Genomic DNA, 15,922 nt, shown 5'->3' with positions numbered 1-15,922 from the left:
GAAGATATCCATATGGTCAAAAAGTACATGAAAGCATGCTCAACATCACTAATCATCTGGGAAATGCTAATCAAAGCCATAATGAGACACCAATTCACACCTATCAGAAAGGTTATTATCAAAAAGGACAACAAATAACACCTGTTGGAAAGAATGTTGAGACAAAGGAACCCTTGTGCACTGTTAATGGGAATGTAAATTGGTGCAGTCACTATGGAAAACAGTATGGAGTTTACCCAGAAAATTAAAAACAGAACTACCACAAGACATAGCAATTCCACTTCTGGTATTTATCTGAAGAAAAGGAAAACATTAACTTAGAAAAGATATATGCACACCTAGGCTCACTGCAGCATTATTTGCAATAGCCAAGCTATGGAACCAATCCAAGTGTCCAATGAGAGATGAATGGATAAAGAAATTTTGATATAGGTATACAATTAAATATTACTCAGCCAAATGAAAGAATGAAATCACACCATGTGACAACACGGAAGGACCTTGAGGGCATTATGCTAAGTGAAATAACTCAGAGAAAGGTAAATACTGCATAATCTCACTTATATGTGAAATCTTAAAAACAAAACAACATCCCTCCCCCCTCCAAAAAAAAAAAAAAATCCCAACAACAACAAAAACCAAGCTCAGAGATACAGAGAACAGATTGGTGTTGACAAGAGGCAGGAGGTGAAATGGCAAAATGAGTGAAGGCAAAAAGGTACTAACATAATTTTAATATAAATAAATCATGGAGATGTAAGACACAGTATGGTGACTATAGTCAATAATACTATGTTGCATATTTGAAAGTTGCTAAGAGACCTTAAAAGTTCTCACAAGAGAAAAGTTTTCATACCCACGCATGGTGACAAATCTCATCTAGATTTACTGTGGTGATTATTTCACAATATATGCAAATAACAAAATACTATGTTGTACATCTGAAACTAATCATGTTAGAGGTCAACTTACCTCAAAAAACCCATTGTGATATCCTAGGAAAAATATATCAGAACTAGTTGTGGCTTCTGAAAACAGTGAACACTTTTTGCATGCTATTTCAATTCTTTCCTCCCTCTCCCTCATTTTTCCTTTGTGCTATGGTTACATTCTCTGAACATGAAGCCATTATGAAATGCTGGTACCTGGACCCTCAACCTAAGCACTTGCATCTGGACAAATATCTTCTGGAGCAACACAACACAAAAAAACCTCCAAGGGACTGAAAATAGCTGCACTGACATGCAATTAGGAACAAGATACAAAAGGCCCCAGACCAACTGCCACTTCTGCAGTGTCAGGAGCAGAAGCAGGGAACTGTACATGATCCCGGCACACAGCACCACCAAGGCGGTGGGCAGACTCCCAGAGCCAGACCTGTGGCCTGAGTCAACGATCTGCCCCCACCCTTATCCCATTTAAGGAACCAGCCCACCCTCCTGTGAGAGTGAGCAAGGGCACATGTTACTTGTATTCGCTCCCTTGTGCTGCAGCAAACTAAAATCCCAATAAAGCCTCCTTTGCATTCCTCCTGTGGCATCTTATCAATTTCTGTTGATTAACAAGTCCAAGGACTTATCAGTTATCAGTTATCTTATCCAAACACTTATCTTATCAGTTATACAGTATAATCTCTTTTGACTCTCAATTCAATCTTAATTTTATAAATACCTATATGTTTACTGCACACACTAATCCTTACTGCAATGTCTCTTTAGTTATTTTGGTTTCTGAAGCTGGTACTTTCCTAGATTCCTCAAGGAGGGCTCTGGAACACTCTTTTGTAATAAAGATAGGGATCAGTATTACAGATTTCTCTTTTTGCCTCAAGACTCCAGGATAGTTCAGCCTCAGACTGTTACTAATTCTGCCTTTATCTAAAAGTTTGATATGTGACTTATCAAGGATTTTGAGCATTAAATTTTTTTTTTAAAGTTGTTACATTAAAGTCTCATTTATCTTGATATCTGAGTTGTTTGGTGTCCCTAAAATCCTGTGCAGGCTGCCAGTGCCTTTCCTGTCTCTCCCACTTCTAGCCCTGAGTAGGAGTTTTGCTGTCCTTTATCTTTACTGCTCCTATCCTGCTTAATTTTGATTCCACTTCTTATAGCTGATGTCCCTTGTGGGAACCCAGTCCCAGTGGATTTCTGGCACCTGGCTTCCCAGGTAGTACTAGTGGTAAAGAGCCCGCCTGCCAATGCAGGAGACTAAGAGACACGGGTTTGATCCCTGTGTTGGGAAGATCCCCTGGAGAAGCGCCTGGCAACCCACTCCAGTATTGTTGCCTGGAGAGAACCCTGGATGGCTATGGTCCAAGGGGTCGCAAAGAGTTGGACACGATTGAAACGACTTAGCATGCGTGTGAAAATTCAAAGACTTTCATGCCTCACCTTAGACTCCGCTTCACTCGGTGTGGAGTTGGCCGAGTCCCGCTCCTGCTCAGCAGCAGGTCCTGGCCAGGCCCCCGCACTGCACAAGTTCCAGGCTCCGCCGTGGGTCGTTCAGTTGCTGCACGGCGCACGCCTCGGGCTGTCCAGGAAGAACGCAGTGCCGGCTCCCGCCACTCCTGTACTGAGCATGCGCAGGCCTCTCAGGCGTCCGCTCTTGCTTTCTTCCACGTGCCCCACGCTCACGGTGATGCTGGGCAGGGTCTTGGCTGTTGTCCACCCACTTGTATTTTATGGTCACAGGGGAATACTTTGTCATCTAGTCTTGTGAATACTGCGCATGGGTTTTGGTTTTAATATCTGATTGATCCATCTGTGTTTATGTGGAGATTCTGGGTGACAAAAGCTATACTTCCATGAACACTGCCATCTTTCCAGAATTTATTTTAAGAAGAATATTTTAAAAGAAAACAATGGAAAACCATAAATTTTTTTTTTGTGTGTACAGAAAGCATTTCAAAAATACATTAAAAACCACAAAAGAGTACTGTTGGCTCAAGGTCTAAGTATGTTGTCTTTGCTAGCAAGGGAGATGGTAACTGTTAGGGAGGTGACAGCTCCTGGTCCCCGCAGGATGTAGACCAGGCAGTCTAAAGACCCTTGTGCTGCAAACACCCAGGTGTGTGATGGCCTGGCCGACCTCAGAGGAGAGGACGGAACAGGCCCTGGGAGCGAAGAGGGCAAGGGAAACCAGGTGCAAGTTTGTGATCCAGCTGCCAGGGTGGGTCCTGCCACTGGTCCACGGAACAAAGTGAGTGACTGAGCTTCACTGCTTTTTGATGGAAGAGGCGGCAAAGATCAGGAAGGGGAGGGGAGAGACGCCCCTTCCCTTAACATACACATATAAAGCCAAGTCTACTGGTGGATTGTGCCCCTAATAGAAGGTTGAGTAGATGAGGAAACTGTCATCTAGGTTCTGGGTGAGGAGGAAAGAGACGCCTCTGAGGGGATAGTCACTAGGCCTGTGCTGTGGACTGAATATTTATGTCCCCCAAATTCCTATGTGGACATCTTAACCCCTGAGGTGATGGTATTAGGAGGTGGGCCTTTGGGAGGAGGTTGGGTCGGAAAGCAGAGTCATCATGAAGGGATGAGTGTCCTTGTAAAAGAGGACTGAGAGAGTCCTCTTGTCCCTTCTGACAGGGGAGGACACACCAGAAGTATGAACCCGTGAGCCAGAAAGTGGGTCTCACCAGACGGGGATCTCCAGGCACCTTATCTTGGACTTTCCAGCATCTACAACTGTGAGAAATAAATTTCTGTTGTTTATATGCCACCCAGTCTGTGGTTTGTTACTGCTGCCCAAACAGAGTAAGACAGACTGTGATTCAGGCAGCCAGTGTCTGATTCTAAGTGCTATTGATATTAGTAAACAGAGGAAGGGGGTTGAGGTGGACAGTGAGGGATGTTTTGTTTTAACCGGGGTGATAAGTGAAGTCTCTGTGTTGGGAGGAAAATGAAGGAAGTGATATTTAAGAAGAATTCTATATGTTCATCTCCATAGGGTCTGAAAATACATTGGAGAAAATTTAATATCCTTTTCTGATTAAAAACCAAACAAAAACAAAAACAAAAAAACCCCAAAATAACACTTTACAAAACTGTCGATAAGTAGAAATGTCCTGAACATGACAACACACACACACACACACACACACACACATATATATATATTCTAAAGCTAGCAAGGATCCACTATCAAAAAAATGTGCCCTGATCTCACCATGAACAAGAATCAGGAGATGCTATAAATGGGAGGATTAGAACCCCAAGAACTTCATGAAATAGAACAGTTGATAAAACTATAAAAAAAAAACTCATGTATATTGGTTAAAGGCCTAAAAGATTATATTGGTACCATAACTGAATAAGATACTATGAAAAAATAAAAGGAAATTTAGAAAAATAAAACAAGATAAAAATAACTTCTAAAACAAACAAAAAGTGCCAGAGAACTTAGAGCTCTATTGGATGGATCAGATAGCAGATTACCAGGGCTGAAGACAGAATTAGTGACCTAGGATACTGCAGAGATACAAAGTGATAGAAAATAAAGAGGGCGAGGGCAATGAGACACATGAAATATACACACACACACACACATATACACACATACATATACACATACATATACACACATATACACACACATACACACTTACATATACACACATATACACACACACACACACATACACAGAGAGAGAGAGTCTAATGCAAGCGGGATTGAAGGATGAGAAAGGGGAGGACTGGTGAAGGAACAGATTTTATATTTTTAGAATTTCTGGAAACATGAGTCTGCAGATCCCAGTCTTGTGCAGGAAACATAAAAATAAATTCGAGCCTTGCCCTACAGTAAGGGACTATAGAAGATAGTTCAGTTCAGTTGCTCAGCCGTATCCGACTCTTTGCTACTCCGTGGATTGCAGCGCGTTGGGCTTCTCTGTCCATCACCAACTCCTGGAGTTTACTCAAACTCATGTCCATCGAATCAGTGATGCCATCCAACCATCTCATCCTCTGTCGTACCCTTCTCCTCCTGCCCTCAATCTTCCCCAGCATCGGGGTCTTTTCAAATGAGTCAGCTCTTGGCATCAGGTGGCCAGAATATTGGCGTTTCAGCTTCAGCATCAGTCCTTCCAATGAACACCTAGGACTGATCTCCTTTAGGATGGACTGGTTGGATCTCCTTGCAGTCCAAGGGACTCTCAAGAGTCTTTTCCAATACCACAGTTCCAAAGCATCAATTCTTCAGCACTCAGCTTTCTTTATAGTCCAACTCTCACATCCATACATAACCACTGGAAAAACCATAGCCTTGACTAGACGGACTTTTGTTGGCAAAGTAATGTCTCTGCTTTTTAATATGCTGTCTAGGTTGGTCATAGCTTTCTTTCCAAGGAGTAAGCGTCTTTTAATTTCATGGCTGCAGTCACCATCTGCAGTGATTTTGGAGCCCCCAAAAATAAAGTCTGCTACTGTTTCCCCATCTATTTGCCCTGAAGTGATGGGACCAGATGCCATGATCTTAGTTTTCTGAATGTTGAGCTTTAAGCCAAATTTTTCACTCTCCTCTTTCACTTTCATCAAGAGGCTCTTTAGTTTTTCTTCACTTTCTGCCATAAGGGTGGTGTCATCTGCATATCTGAGGTTATTGAAATTTCTCCTGACAATCTTGATTCCAGCTTGTGGTTCATCCAGTCTGGCATTTTGCATGATGTACTCTGCATATAAATTAAAAAAGCAGAGTGACAATGTACAGCCTTGATGTACTCCTTTCCTGATTTAATTGAAGACGGTCAATTAAATCAATTAAAGACAATTGAGGACTTTATTACAGAGGAGGGAAGTCAGACGACAGTAAAAGCAAATAGCAGACCAGCTGGCAGTCACAATTCAGGGCAGGACACAAGGAATGACATCTTCAGATGCTAAGGGAAACATCACAAAAATGTCTGTGTAGATTTCATTCTAAACTCTCATTCAAGAATAAAAGTATAATACGAACTTTTTCAGATAAAAAAGATTATGAGAGTTTGTATCTCTCAGGCTCTCACTGAGAGTGAGGAAGGATGTATTTAAGGAAGAAGTGAATGAATCCCAGAAGGGAGGAATGGAGCGTGAGAGACACAGAGGCATGAAATGGGTGAATGCTGGTCTAAGTCAGACAGTCATTGACTGTGTAAAACAGCCATCAGGAATTAGACATAAACCTCTGTGATTCAGTGTTGAATCCTGGCAACTGTCTGCCAACATACCAGGGTTCAGACAGCCTGAGCTGAGGCTGGGAGTGCACATATATTTATTTAGACATTAATCACTTGAATCTATTTATATAATAAGAATTAGAATAATGAACAAGTGAAATTTATTCCTGGAATGAGAGGATGCATCAACCTAGGAAAATGCATTGGTGTAATACATCACATTAATGGAATGAAGGAAAAAAAATCAGGATCGCCACAATTAATGCTGAGAAAGCAATTGAAGAAATTCAAGAATACTTTCATGATTAAAAAAAGAACACTCAACACATTAGGTTTGAAGGTAATCACCACAACGTAACTAATGCCATGTATGCAATATGCACAGTCAGCCTCACAGTCAGTGGTGAAAGACTGAAAACTTGTCTTTTGAGATCAGGAAACATGTAAGCATGCTGGGTTTTACCACTTTTAAGCAACATAAAAGTGGTAGTTATAGCCACTGCAGTTAGGAAACACATCAATAACAGAATCAATGAATAAATCACTTACATTCAAATTTTAAAAGTAGTAGAATTATCTCTGTTCACACATGACATGATCTCCTATTTAGAAATCCTAAGGATGCCACAAAAATAATGTCATAAATCATAATTCAGCAAATAATATGAAAGTCAACACTGGATATCATTTGCATTTCTGTATACAAATATGATAAACTTGAAAAGGAAATTAAGACAATTTTATTTACAAATATGTCAGAAAGAATAAACTACTTAGTAATTAACTTAACCAAGGAGGTGAAGACTACAAAACAAACTTGCCAAACTTGTTAAGAGATTATATGAGATCAATCTCATTTTCATGGTTTAGACAATTGACTACTAAGATCTCAATACTACCCATTGTAATTTATAATTCGATGCAATCCCTTCAAAACTCCATCCTAAATCAAAAAGCCTATCCTAAAATACTTTACACCTAATAGACCCCGAAATAGTCAAATAATTTTAAGCAAGAAAAACCATGTTGGGAGGACACACACTTCCTGGTTTCAAAACATCGCACAGCTACAATAATCAAAATAGTTTGGTACTGGCATAAAGACAGAATTATCTCTCAGTGGAATAGAATTCAGAACCCAGAAACAAGCCTTCATGTATGTGGTCAATGATTTTTGACAAGAGTGGCAGATAATTCAACGGGGGAAAAACAGAATGGTCCACAAAATATGCTGGGGGAACATAACATCCACGTCGAGAGGAATGAGGCTGGACCTCTGCAAATACTGTTTACAAACGTTAACGCAAAGAACTGAAAATACATAACCTTATCTCTCTCCCCAAATTATTATAACCATTGTTCATGATTCTGGCCCTGATGCTCCTTCAGAATATACAGGATTTTAGCAAAGTTCCTGGGAGGGGAAAGCAGACTCAGTGCTTTGGGAACAGGAGACAGTGTGGACCTGACCTTGGCTGTGCTGAGCAGGAGATCTCCCCCTTTACCAACTCCCACTGAGACCTACTGACGAAATAACCTAGGAGTGTCTCCTAGGGCATCAGGGACGTTCCCACTATCTTATGAGCAGACCACTTGCCACCCAAAGATTCACATCACAAAAAAGGGGCAACATGATTGAAAAATATCTCCAATACATCACTTAGTTTGTCAATAGATGTTTTATACACTTAGATGGGGGTGTGGTTTGGACGCACAGTTTTATTTATTTATTTTTAACAGCTCAGCTTTTTATTGAATGTGTTACTAAAGGTTTGTTTACTCAAAAAGACCAAAGCCCATGTCATCATCAGACTCTTCAGATTCTTCTTTCTTTGCTTCTACTTTCTTCTCAGCTGGGGCAGCGGTGGCTGGGGCAGGACCTCCTGCTGGTGCAGCACCAGCTACTGGGGCAGGTCCCCCAGCCCCCACATTGCAGATGAGGCTCCCGATGTTGACATTGGCCAAAGCCTTTGCAAACAAACCTGGCCAGAAAGGCTCAACATTTACACCGGCTGCTTTAATGAGGGCATTGATCTTATCCTCCGTGACCGTCACCTCATCGTCGTGCAGAATGAGGGCAGAGTAGATGCAAGCGAGCTCCGAGACTGAGGCCATGGTGCGGGCGAGTGCTAGGTGGGGGGGCTGCGGGGCGCAGTGCTAGTCGCCGGATGAAGTGAGGGCCTCACCCCAAAACGCCCTTAGCTTCCTCGAAAGAACCGAGCACCTTAGCGGCAGCGGAGGAAAGACCGGACACAGAGTTTTAAATGCCCACAATGTTATTACAAGGAACAACGTCCAGTCAGTGGCTCTACTTATAGTTATTACTTGTAATGGATTTTCACGAGTTTCCAAAGGAGACTGGAGAAGAAAAGCAAGTAAATATAAGAAATCCTGTCAGTTTATAAAACATGTTCTGAGGAAGGCTAGTTTGAAAAGGATCCCTTTTGGAATAGAGCCGTGTGTTGGTCATAAGCAGCTACACACTGCCCTCTGATGGCCATGTGAGATATGGCATGAGCGCTTCAGGGCTCCGTTGCATTGTCCCCCAAAGAAACCAACTTTTAAACTTACACATTTTCACAGTTCTGCTGTTAAAGCAAACCAAATTCTGCAAGATTCAATGTTTGGGGTGCCTTCCGGTGAAACTCATTGTCTTTACTATAACACAGTAGGCCACTTCCCAAGTGCATTGTTTCAGGGAATGTTGATTGAGGCCCTGAGTCAGACCCTGGGTCGACAGCAGAGGACAGACAGGAGGCTGCAGTCTCAGGGGCCCTGCAGTGGGAGGGTAGGAACCTGCTGGGTTCCCTTGTCTGCATCCCAGCTGGTGTGTGTCTGGTGAGGAGAAATTAGTTTATCCAACTGAAGAAGTTGATGGCACTTCTCTGTTTATATTTACAATAAGAGATTTTAGAAAATTAAAAAAATGGTAACTCAACATATCTGTGTAAATTCATCCAAATTTATAGAGTTAAAAAAATGGGATTACTTTATATTAACAATCACTTAATATGAGTAATTATCTCATTTATTTAGTTTTAGAATTTATGAATTTAATGGCTCCATAATATTCCTTATGATCTCTTGTACTTAAAGGACCTGCTTCTATAGTGCCTGCAGCCAGCTTCCTCCACAACTGTATCTTGTTCCTGTCTGCAAAGGGAGTCCAAATCCTATCATCCCCAGGAAGCTGCCTAATCTCAACTCATTCCCTGAACTTGCAGAGAAGGTTCTCATCATCCTTTTCTCCTAGGATGGCAAGGCACTGCATTCTATGTCTTCTATCCTTTTGCGGATTCAGAGCTTCTGACAGACCAAAATGCTGCGCAATCAATTCTCAGGCCTCTCTCAGCACAGCACTTTGCATATGGTAAATATTCAATAATAACTGGGGGCTTCCGTGATGGCTCAGAGGTAAAGAATCTGCTCATGCAGGAGACATGGGTTCCACCCCTGGTCCGGGAAGATCCCACACACTGCGGAGCAATGAAGCCTGTGCACCTCAGCTACTGAACCAGAGCCCGGGAGCTGCAACCACTGAAGCCCGAGAGCCTAGAGCCCATGCTCCGCCACGAGAGACGTCACCGCAGTGAGAAGCCTGTGCACCGCAACTGGAGAAGAGCCCCCTCAGAGCTTCTCCCAGACCTAGACGCTGCTCAGTCAGTTCTGTCTTTTCTCCACACAGTGAATGGTGTATGACAAATAGTCTGTAAAGATTTGAAAACACAAAGAGATCTAAATGAGTTACTCACTACTGCTGATCTCCTCCTAAAATTAGAAATAAATCTCAGAAAACATCAAGGTTGTCTTGAGGCCAAAGACTGGTTTATTGTTGGCAGGTTTGCAATCTTGGGGTACACATCTTTTGCCTGTAACTGAAAGTAGTTTCCCAGAAGGTGATGGGAGTGAGACATTTTAAAAAGCAAAATCCACAGAATACACAGTTGGGAGACTTGTAAGAGGGCTGTATGGCCCCTGCAGCCTGACCATAAGTCCTCGCAGCTGGACCGCAGTTTGTGATGTTTGGCTGTCATTGGAACTTCACCTCTGGGGCTTTTCCAGGTGGGACCCTTAGAAGAATCAAGAGTCAGAGCTTTTGTGGTTTTCTAAAAACTCAGAGCACATCACTTAGCCCCAGGTCTGTCATCACTGCTTGGTTCCACTTTGTTTTTGGTCTCTGTTAGTCACACCAGGTCCATTTTTTATGTACTTTCCCTAGGGGATTTCTTTCATTTTTATTTTTCCTAGGAGATGATACTTTAGCACTGATAATGTTAATTGTCCATGAAAATCTGTTCCCCTTCTTGGAGCATAGCTGAAAGACTTCCCAGCCTCTTTTGTGGCGGTAGGGCCATGTCGCTGCCAATGGAGCAGGAGAGGAGCTGATGTGTGTTCTTCTAGACTGGGCCTGTTATCACCTCCCACAAGCATTTCTTCACATTCTTGCCCCTTCTGCTGATGGACGTAGATGGGCATGAGGTCCTAGGGATAGAAGAGACTCAGGATGGGAGAATCTGAGTTCTTGAATAATCACATGAAGAAGTGCAGTCTTCCCAGTGGGACCACCCAGGTAGCACTACCATGTGGGGAATATATTGCAACATGCTGCTGAAATCTGGGGAGCTGTTTGGTCATTTGCCATAAACTAAACTCCTGGGTATATATTCAAAGAAAAGGTTTGAATTCAACCTTTCAAAAAGATACATGCACCCCAATGTTCACAGCCACATTATTTACACTAGCCAAAAGAGGGCAGCAACCTAAGTGTTCAGCAACAATGAATTGATAAAATAGATATATTTATATACATAAGGGAATACTATTCAGCCATAAAAAGAATTAAATTTTGCCACTTGGAACAACATGGATGAACCTGAAGGATATTATGCTTAGTGAACTCACAGAAAGACAAATACTGTATGTTATCATTTATATGTGGAATCTAAAAAATAAACAAAAGTATATGACAAAACAGAAACAGACTCACAGATATAGAGAATAAACTGGTTGTTTGTAGTAGGGAGAGGGATATGGGGGACAGGGTGGGGTAAAGGATTAAGAGACACAAACTACTATGTATAAAATTAGTATGTGTTAGGAATTTCACGTGTATGTTTTAGACTTAAGGCCCTTGTATTGTTGTGGGAATTTTTATGGATGCTGGGGCTACGGTAAGGTTGCCTTCGTCACATAATTGCAAACCTTCTGAGAGCTCCAAGCAATCAATGTCTCAGGCCATCCCTAGGTGAACACGTGACCAACTTTAAAAATTCTTTTAAGAAAGTGATCTGTTTGGAGTTTCTGTTCTATTGATAGACGGAATTTTGTTTACCTTTGTTGGCCAGAAAATTATTCATGTAGCCTAACATGTTAGGTATATGGGCAGGAAGCTGTTCATTATTTTTATAATATATTTTTGGAACAGTATTTCTTATCTTACTCAAAAACTAATTTCTTATTGCTTGACAGAGTTCATCTATTTCCAAATAGACAATACTTTCCCTTTCCAAACAGTAGCTATTTTTTGTATCTATTAAGCACAGCATTTGCCTTCCATTTAGCTATTTAGGTTTTCCATATTAAATTCCTTCTCCATTTCTAATGTTTAAAACTTTACTTTCAATTCTTTGTCCAGTTTTAGTCTTGCTAAATAAAGAAAAGAAGTTCAAGTTTTTACTGTAAAATGGAAAGCACAGCTACCATAAAGGGAAAAACACCAGAAATGACACCAAAAGACACTATAAACCAGGTTATAGCAAGTGATAAGTGGAAGAATATATTTTTGACATAGATAACACAATAAGAGTTAAAATCAATAACATACAAAGGATACCACAAATTAAGAAAAATAGAAAACCCAACACAGGGCATGACAGAAAACTCAATCTGAGGGATTGCAATGCTCAGCGAATCTCAAAAGGCATCCCTGACATTACCTAGTCATAATAAAAAGAGCATTTTAGTGAGTGCCAATCACACCACTACTTTTAAACAAATATCTAAAAATGCCAGCATGCTTTACCTGGCATTAAATATCTCTTTCACAACAGGAACCAGCAAATACCCTTCAAGATGAAATGCTAAGCACAGATCCTTTGTGTTTCTTTAATAGGAGACAGAATCTTGATTGGATAAGATGCTATGGAGAGTCATTTCACTCACCAGCTTAGCTTTCTCACAATTAATCCAATGATATAAAATTCTGGGGGGCTGAGAAAGCTTCTTCAAGGAGAGATTGATGACAAAACCTCGTTATATATTTGTTAACCATCACGCCCTTGTATGAAACCAGGATATCACAGAATTGTGTTCCCCTGGTTGTTGTTGATAGGAGTTTCATTTGGCTTCATCTGATGATGGTTTGGTTAAGAGGGGGGAAGGCTCTTTGTCAGCTACCACTCACTTCATACCAGGGTTTCCCTACATTCCTGAGCACAGCTTACCTAGTGCTTCATGGAGGACTCAGCAGCGAGACCAGGAGGATACACTTTCCATAGCACGCCAGGGCTTCTTACTATCAGACTGGAAAATACTGATTTTAATTGTTCACTCTGTGCTTCTTAATTCACAGATTCATGGATACACAAATGAGGTAGAAAACCCTGCACGTGTTGAAAGTGTACAATTCAACGAGGTTTGACATATGTATATACCCAGAAAAGCATCAACCTAATTAAGATAAACATATCCATCACCCCCCAAAATTTCCTCATGCCCCTTTGTAATCCACATTTTCCTCCTCCCCTCCCATCCCCAGGCAACCACTAACCTGCTTTCTTCCACTAAAAATAACACTGCATTAAAAAAAATTTTTTTTTGTCCCAAGGTTAAACTGTATTCATTTTTCCATGCACTATACAGCAGGTTCTTGTTGGTTATCCATTTTCAATATAGCAGTGTGTATATTTCATATGAATAACATTTCTGTATCTGGCTGCTTTCTCTCAGTATACATATTTAGAGATTGAAATAATAAATAAACAACAAGGATACATTTTACAAGCCAGGGAATATAGACAATATTTTAAATAACTTTAAATGGAGTATTATCTATAACATTTTAAATAATTTATTTTTAATTAGAGGGTAATTGCTTTACATATAAAATTTCAAATCACTATGTTTTATACCAGAAATGAGTTGTAAATCAACTATACTTAAAAAAAAAAAAACCCTTGTAACTACCATCCAGGCAAAGAAATTGTACTTTTCCATCCACACCAGAATGCCCTCCCGGTGCCTCTTCCAAACCTTACCCGCCTCTCTACTTCCGAAAGGACTCACTGTCCTGATTATTATACTCCTTACGCTCCTTGAGTTTCTTCATTGTTTCTGTCTCCCAAGTGTGACCCTTAGACTCTGTAGATTAGGATTCTACAGTTCCTGCAGATTTTCAACTCTATTCAGAGGCTTCGTCAGACTCAGGATCAAAAATTTTGAAGAAATTTTTGGCATTTTAGGTATCTTAGAAATTTTAGGTATTGAAGTGCACTTTCATTGAGGTGAACATAATGTCAAGTGTTTTTTTTGTTTTTTTTTTTTTTGAGATGTTAGCCGGGATAACGTTCAATGTTAATTCATTCTGGGGTGAAAATTGATTTTCTGACCTTAAAAGTTATCACAAAAGTTTTCATTCCTATATATGGTGACAATATTACCGAGACTTATTTTGGTAATTACTTCACAATATATACAAATATCGGATCCTTATGTTTGTACATCTGAAACTAACAATGTTATATGTCACTATACCTCAAAAAAAAAAAACAAAAACAACCCTATGATATCCTAGGAAAAATATAATATCAGAACTAGTTGTGACTTCTGAAAACAGGCAAAACTTTTTCTGTGTGGCATTTCAATTCTCTTCTCCCTTTCCAATTGTTTGTTTGCACAATTATCTACATTCTCAGGACATCAGGAGCGGCTAGGACCCGGGTCCCACTACTTGAGCACTTGCACCGTAACAAACATCTCCTGGAGCAACAGAACACAAAAAACCTCCAAGGGAGAAAAATAACTGCATGCATATGCAATTATAAACAGGAAAATACAAAAAGGTTGCAAGCCAACTGCCACTTCTGAGGTGTCAGCAGCAAAAGCTGGAAACTGCGTATGGTCCCTGCACATAGCAACGCCAAGGTGGTGGGCAGACTCCCTGGGCCAGCCCTCTGGCCTGCCCCACCAATGCACCCCACCCTTACCCATTTAGAGAATCAGTCTGCCCTCCTCAAAGAGCAAACAAGAGCACCTGTTACTTGTTTTTGCTCCTTCATCCTATAGCATGAGTCCCAATAAAGCCTTGCCTGAATTCCTTCTGTGGTGCCTTACCAATTTCTGTTGATTGATGAGTTCAAGGACCCAAAACACTATTAATTGCACAGTATAATCTCTTTTTAACCCTCATTTAATCTTAGTTCTATGAATAACTATACATTTACTGCACACACTAATCCTTGCTGCAATGTCTCTTTAGTTACTTTGGTTTCTGAAGCTGGTTCTTTAGCAGACTCAAAGGGCTCTGGAACACTCTACCAAAACACAGCAATAAAGATGGGACCACTATTTTTTTTCCCTTTTGCCTCAAGGCTCCAGGTTGGTTTAGCATCAAACTGTTATTAATTCTACCTTTATCTAAAACTTTGATATTTTGCTCATCAAGGTTTTTGGCATTAATTTTGCTTTTTGAAAAATTATTCCATTAAAATCTCATTTATCTTGATAATGGAGTGGTTTGGTGCCCATGAAATTTTGTGCGGCATGTCAGTGCCCTTCCTGCCTCCCCAGGTTCCAACCCGGAGAGGAGCTTCTGCAGTCCTTAATCGTTACTGCTCCCATCCTACTTAATTTTGATTCCACTCCTTATAGTTCATGTCTACTGTGGGGTTCAGTCTCAATAAAGCCCTAAAGGCGCAGTGAGAATTCGGAGATTTTCATGCCTTACCTTAGACTCTGCCTCACTCAGGGTGGAGTTTGCAGAATCCTCCAGGCTCAGTTGCAAGTCCTGGCCAGGATCCTGCCCAGCACAAGCTCTAGGCTCTGCCGAAGGTCCTCATTTGGCTCCTGTCCTGCGCATGCGTGGGACTCTCCTGGGAAAGGGGCGGTGCAGGCTCGCTCTCCTCCTGTACTGAGCATGGGCAGGGCCTCAGGTGTCCAGGTTCACTGCTGCTTCCTTCAACTTTCCCCGCACTGATGGTGATGCTGGGGAGGGTCATGGCTGTTGTGCCCCCCATTTGTATTTTGTGGAATCAGGGGGATACTCTGTCATCTAGTCTTGTTGTGAATACTGCCGCTGGATTGTGGTTTAAAGATCTCATTGCTCCATCTGTGTTTTTGCTCCTTGGAAGTAAAGCTATGGCAAACCTAGACAGCATATTAAAAAGCAAAGATAACAAAAGTCCGTCTAGTCAAAGCTATGGTTTTTCCAATGGTCATGTATGGATGTAAGAGTTGGACCACAAAGAAGGCTGAGCACCAAAGAATCGATGCTTTGAACTGTGGTGTTGGAGAAGACTCTTGAGAGTCCCATGGACTGCAAGGAGATCCAACCAGTCAGTCCTAAAGGAAATCAGTCCTGAATATTCACTGAAAGGACTGATGCTGAAGTTGAAGCTCCAGTGCTTTGGCCACCTGATGTGAAGAACTGACTCATTGGAAAAGACCCTGATTATGGGAAAGATTGAAGGTAGGAGGAGAAAGGGATGACAGAGGATGAGATAGTTGGATGGCATCACCGACTCGACGGACATAAGTTTGAGTAAGCTCCAG

The 15,922-nt window shown here is 41.2% G+C and overlaps 1 protein-coding gene and 1 long non-coding RNA gene across 4 annotated transcripts; both read right to left on the bottom strand.

Moving 5' to 3' along the window:
* Positions 1-7,919: 7,919 nt before the first annotated feature.
* Positions 7,920-8,290, bottom strand: LOC122709168 (60S acidic ribosomal protein P1-like). 2 transcript variants are annotated; one of them, XM_043926313.1, is made up of 2 exons: positions 8,199-8,280; positions 7,920-8,123 (listed from the first exon to the last, which is right to left on the bottom strand). In XM_043926313.1, the coding sequence occupies exons 1-2, from the start codon at positions 8,267-8,269 to the stop codon at positions 7,931-7,933; spliced, it is 264 nt and encodes an 87-aa protein (XP_043782248.1). In that variant the 5' UTR covers positions 8,270-8,280; the 3' UTR covers positions 7,920-7,930. The 2 variants fall into 2 exon arrangements, with proteins under 2 accessions (XP_043782248.1, XP_043782246.1); XM_043926311.1 differs by having other exon boundaries at positions 7,920-8,290.
* Positions 8,291-9,967: 1,677 nt separating this feature from the next.
* On the bottom strand, positions 9,968-15,206 carry LOC122709169. 2 transcript variants are annotated; one of them, XR_006345430.1, is made up of 3 exons: positions 15,099-15,206; positions 12,598-12,756; positions 9,968-10,636 (listed from the first exon to the last, which is right to left on the bottom strand). It is a non-coding gene; the product is annotated as an uncharacterized LOC122709169 (long non-coding RNA). The 2 variants fall into 2 exon arrangements; XR_006345431.1 differs by lacking the exon at positions 15,099-15,206 and adding an exon at positions 13,411-13,529.
* Positions 15,207-15,922: the final 716 nt, after the last annotated feature.

This window comes from Cervus elaphus, chromosome 15 (genome assembly GCF_910594005.1).
Source record: "Cervus elaphus chromosome 15, mCerEla1.1, whole genome shotgun sequence".
Taxonomy (NCBI): Eukaryota; Metazoa; Chordata; class Mammalia; order Artiodactyla; family Cervidae; genus Cervus; species Cervus elaphus.
This window is presented reverse-complemented; position numbering and strand designations above follow the sequence as displayed.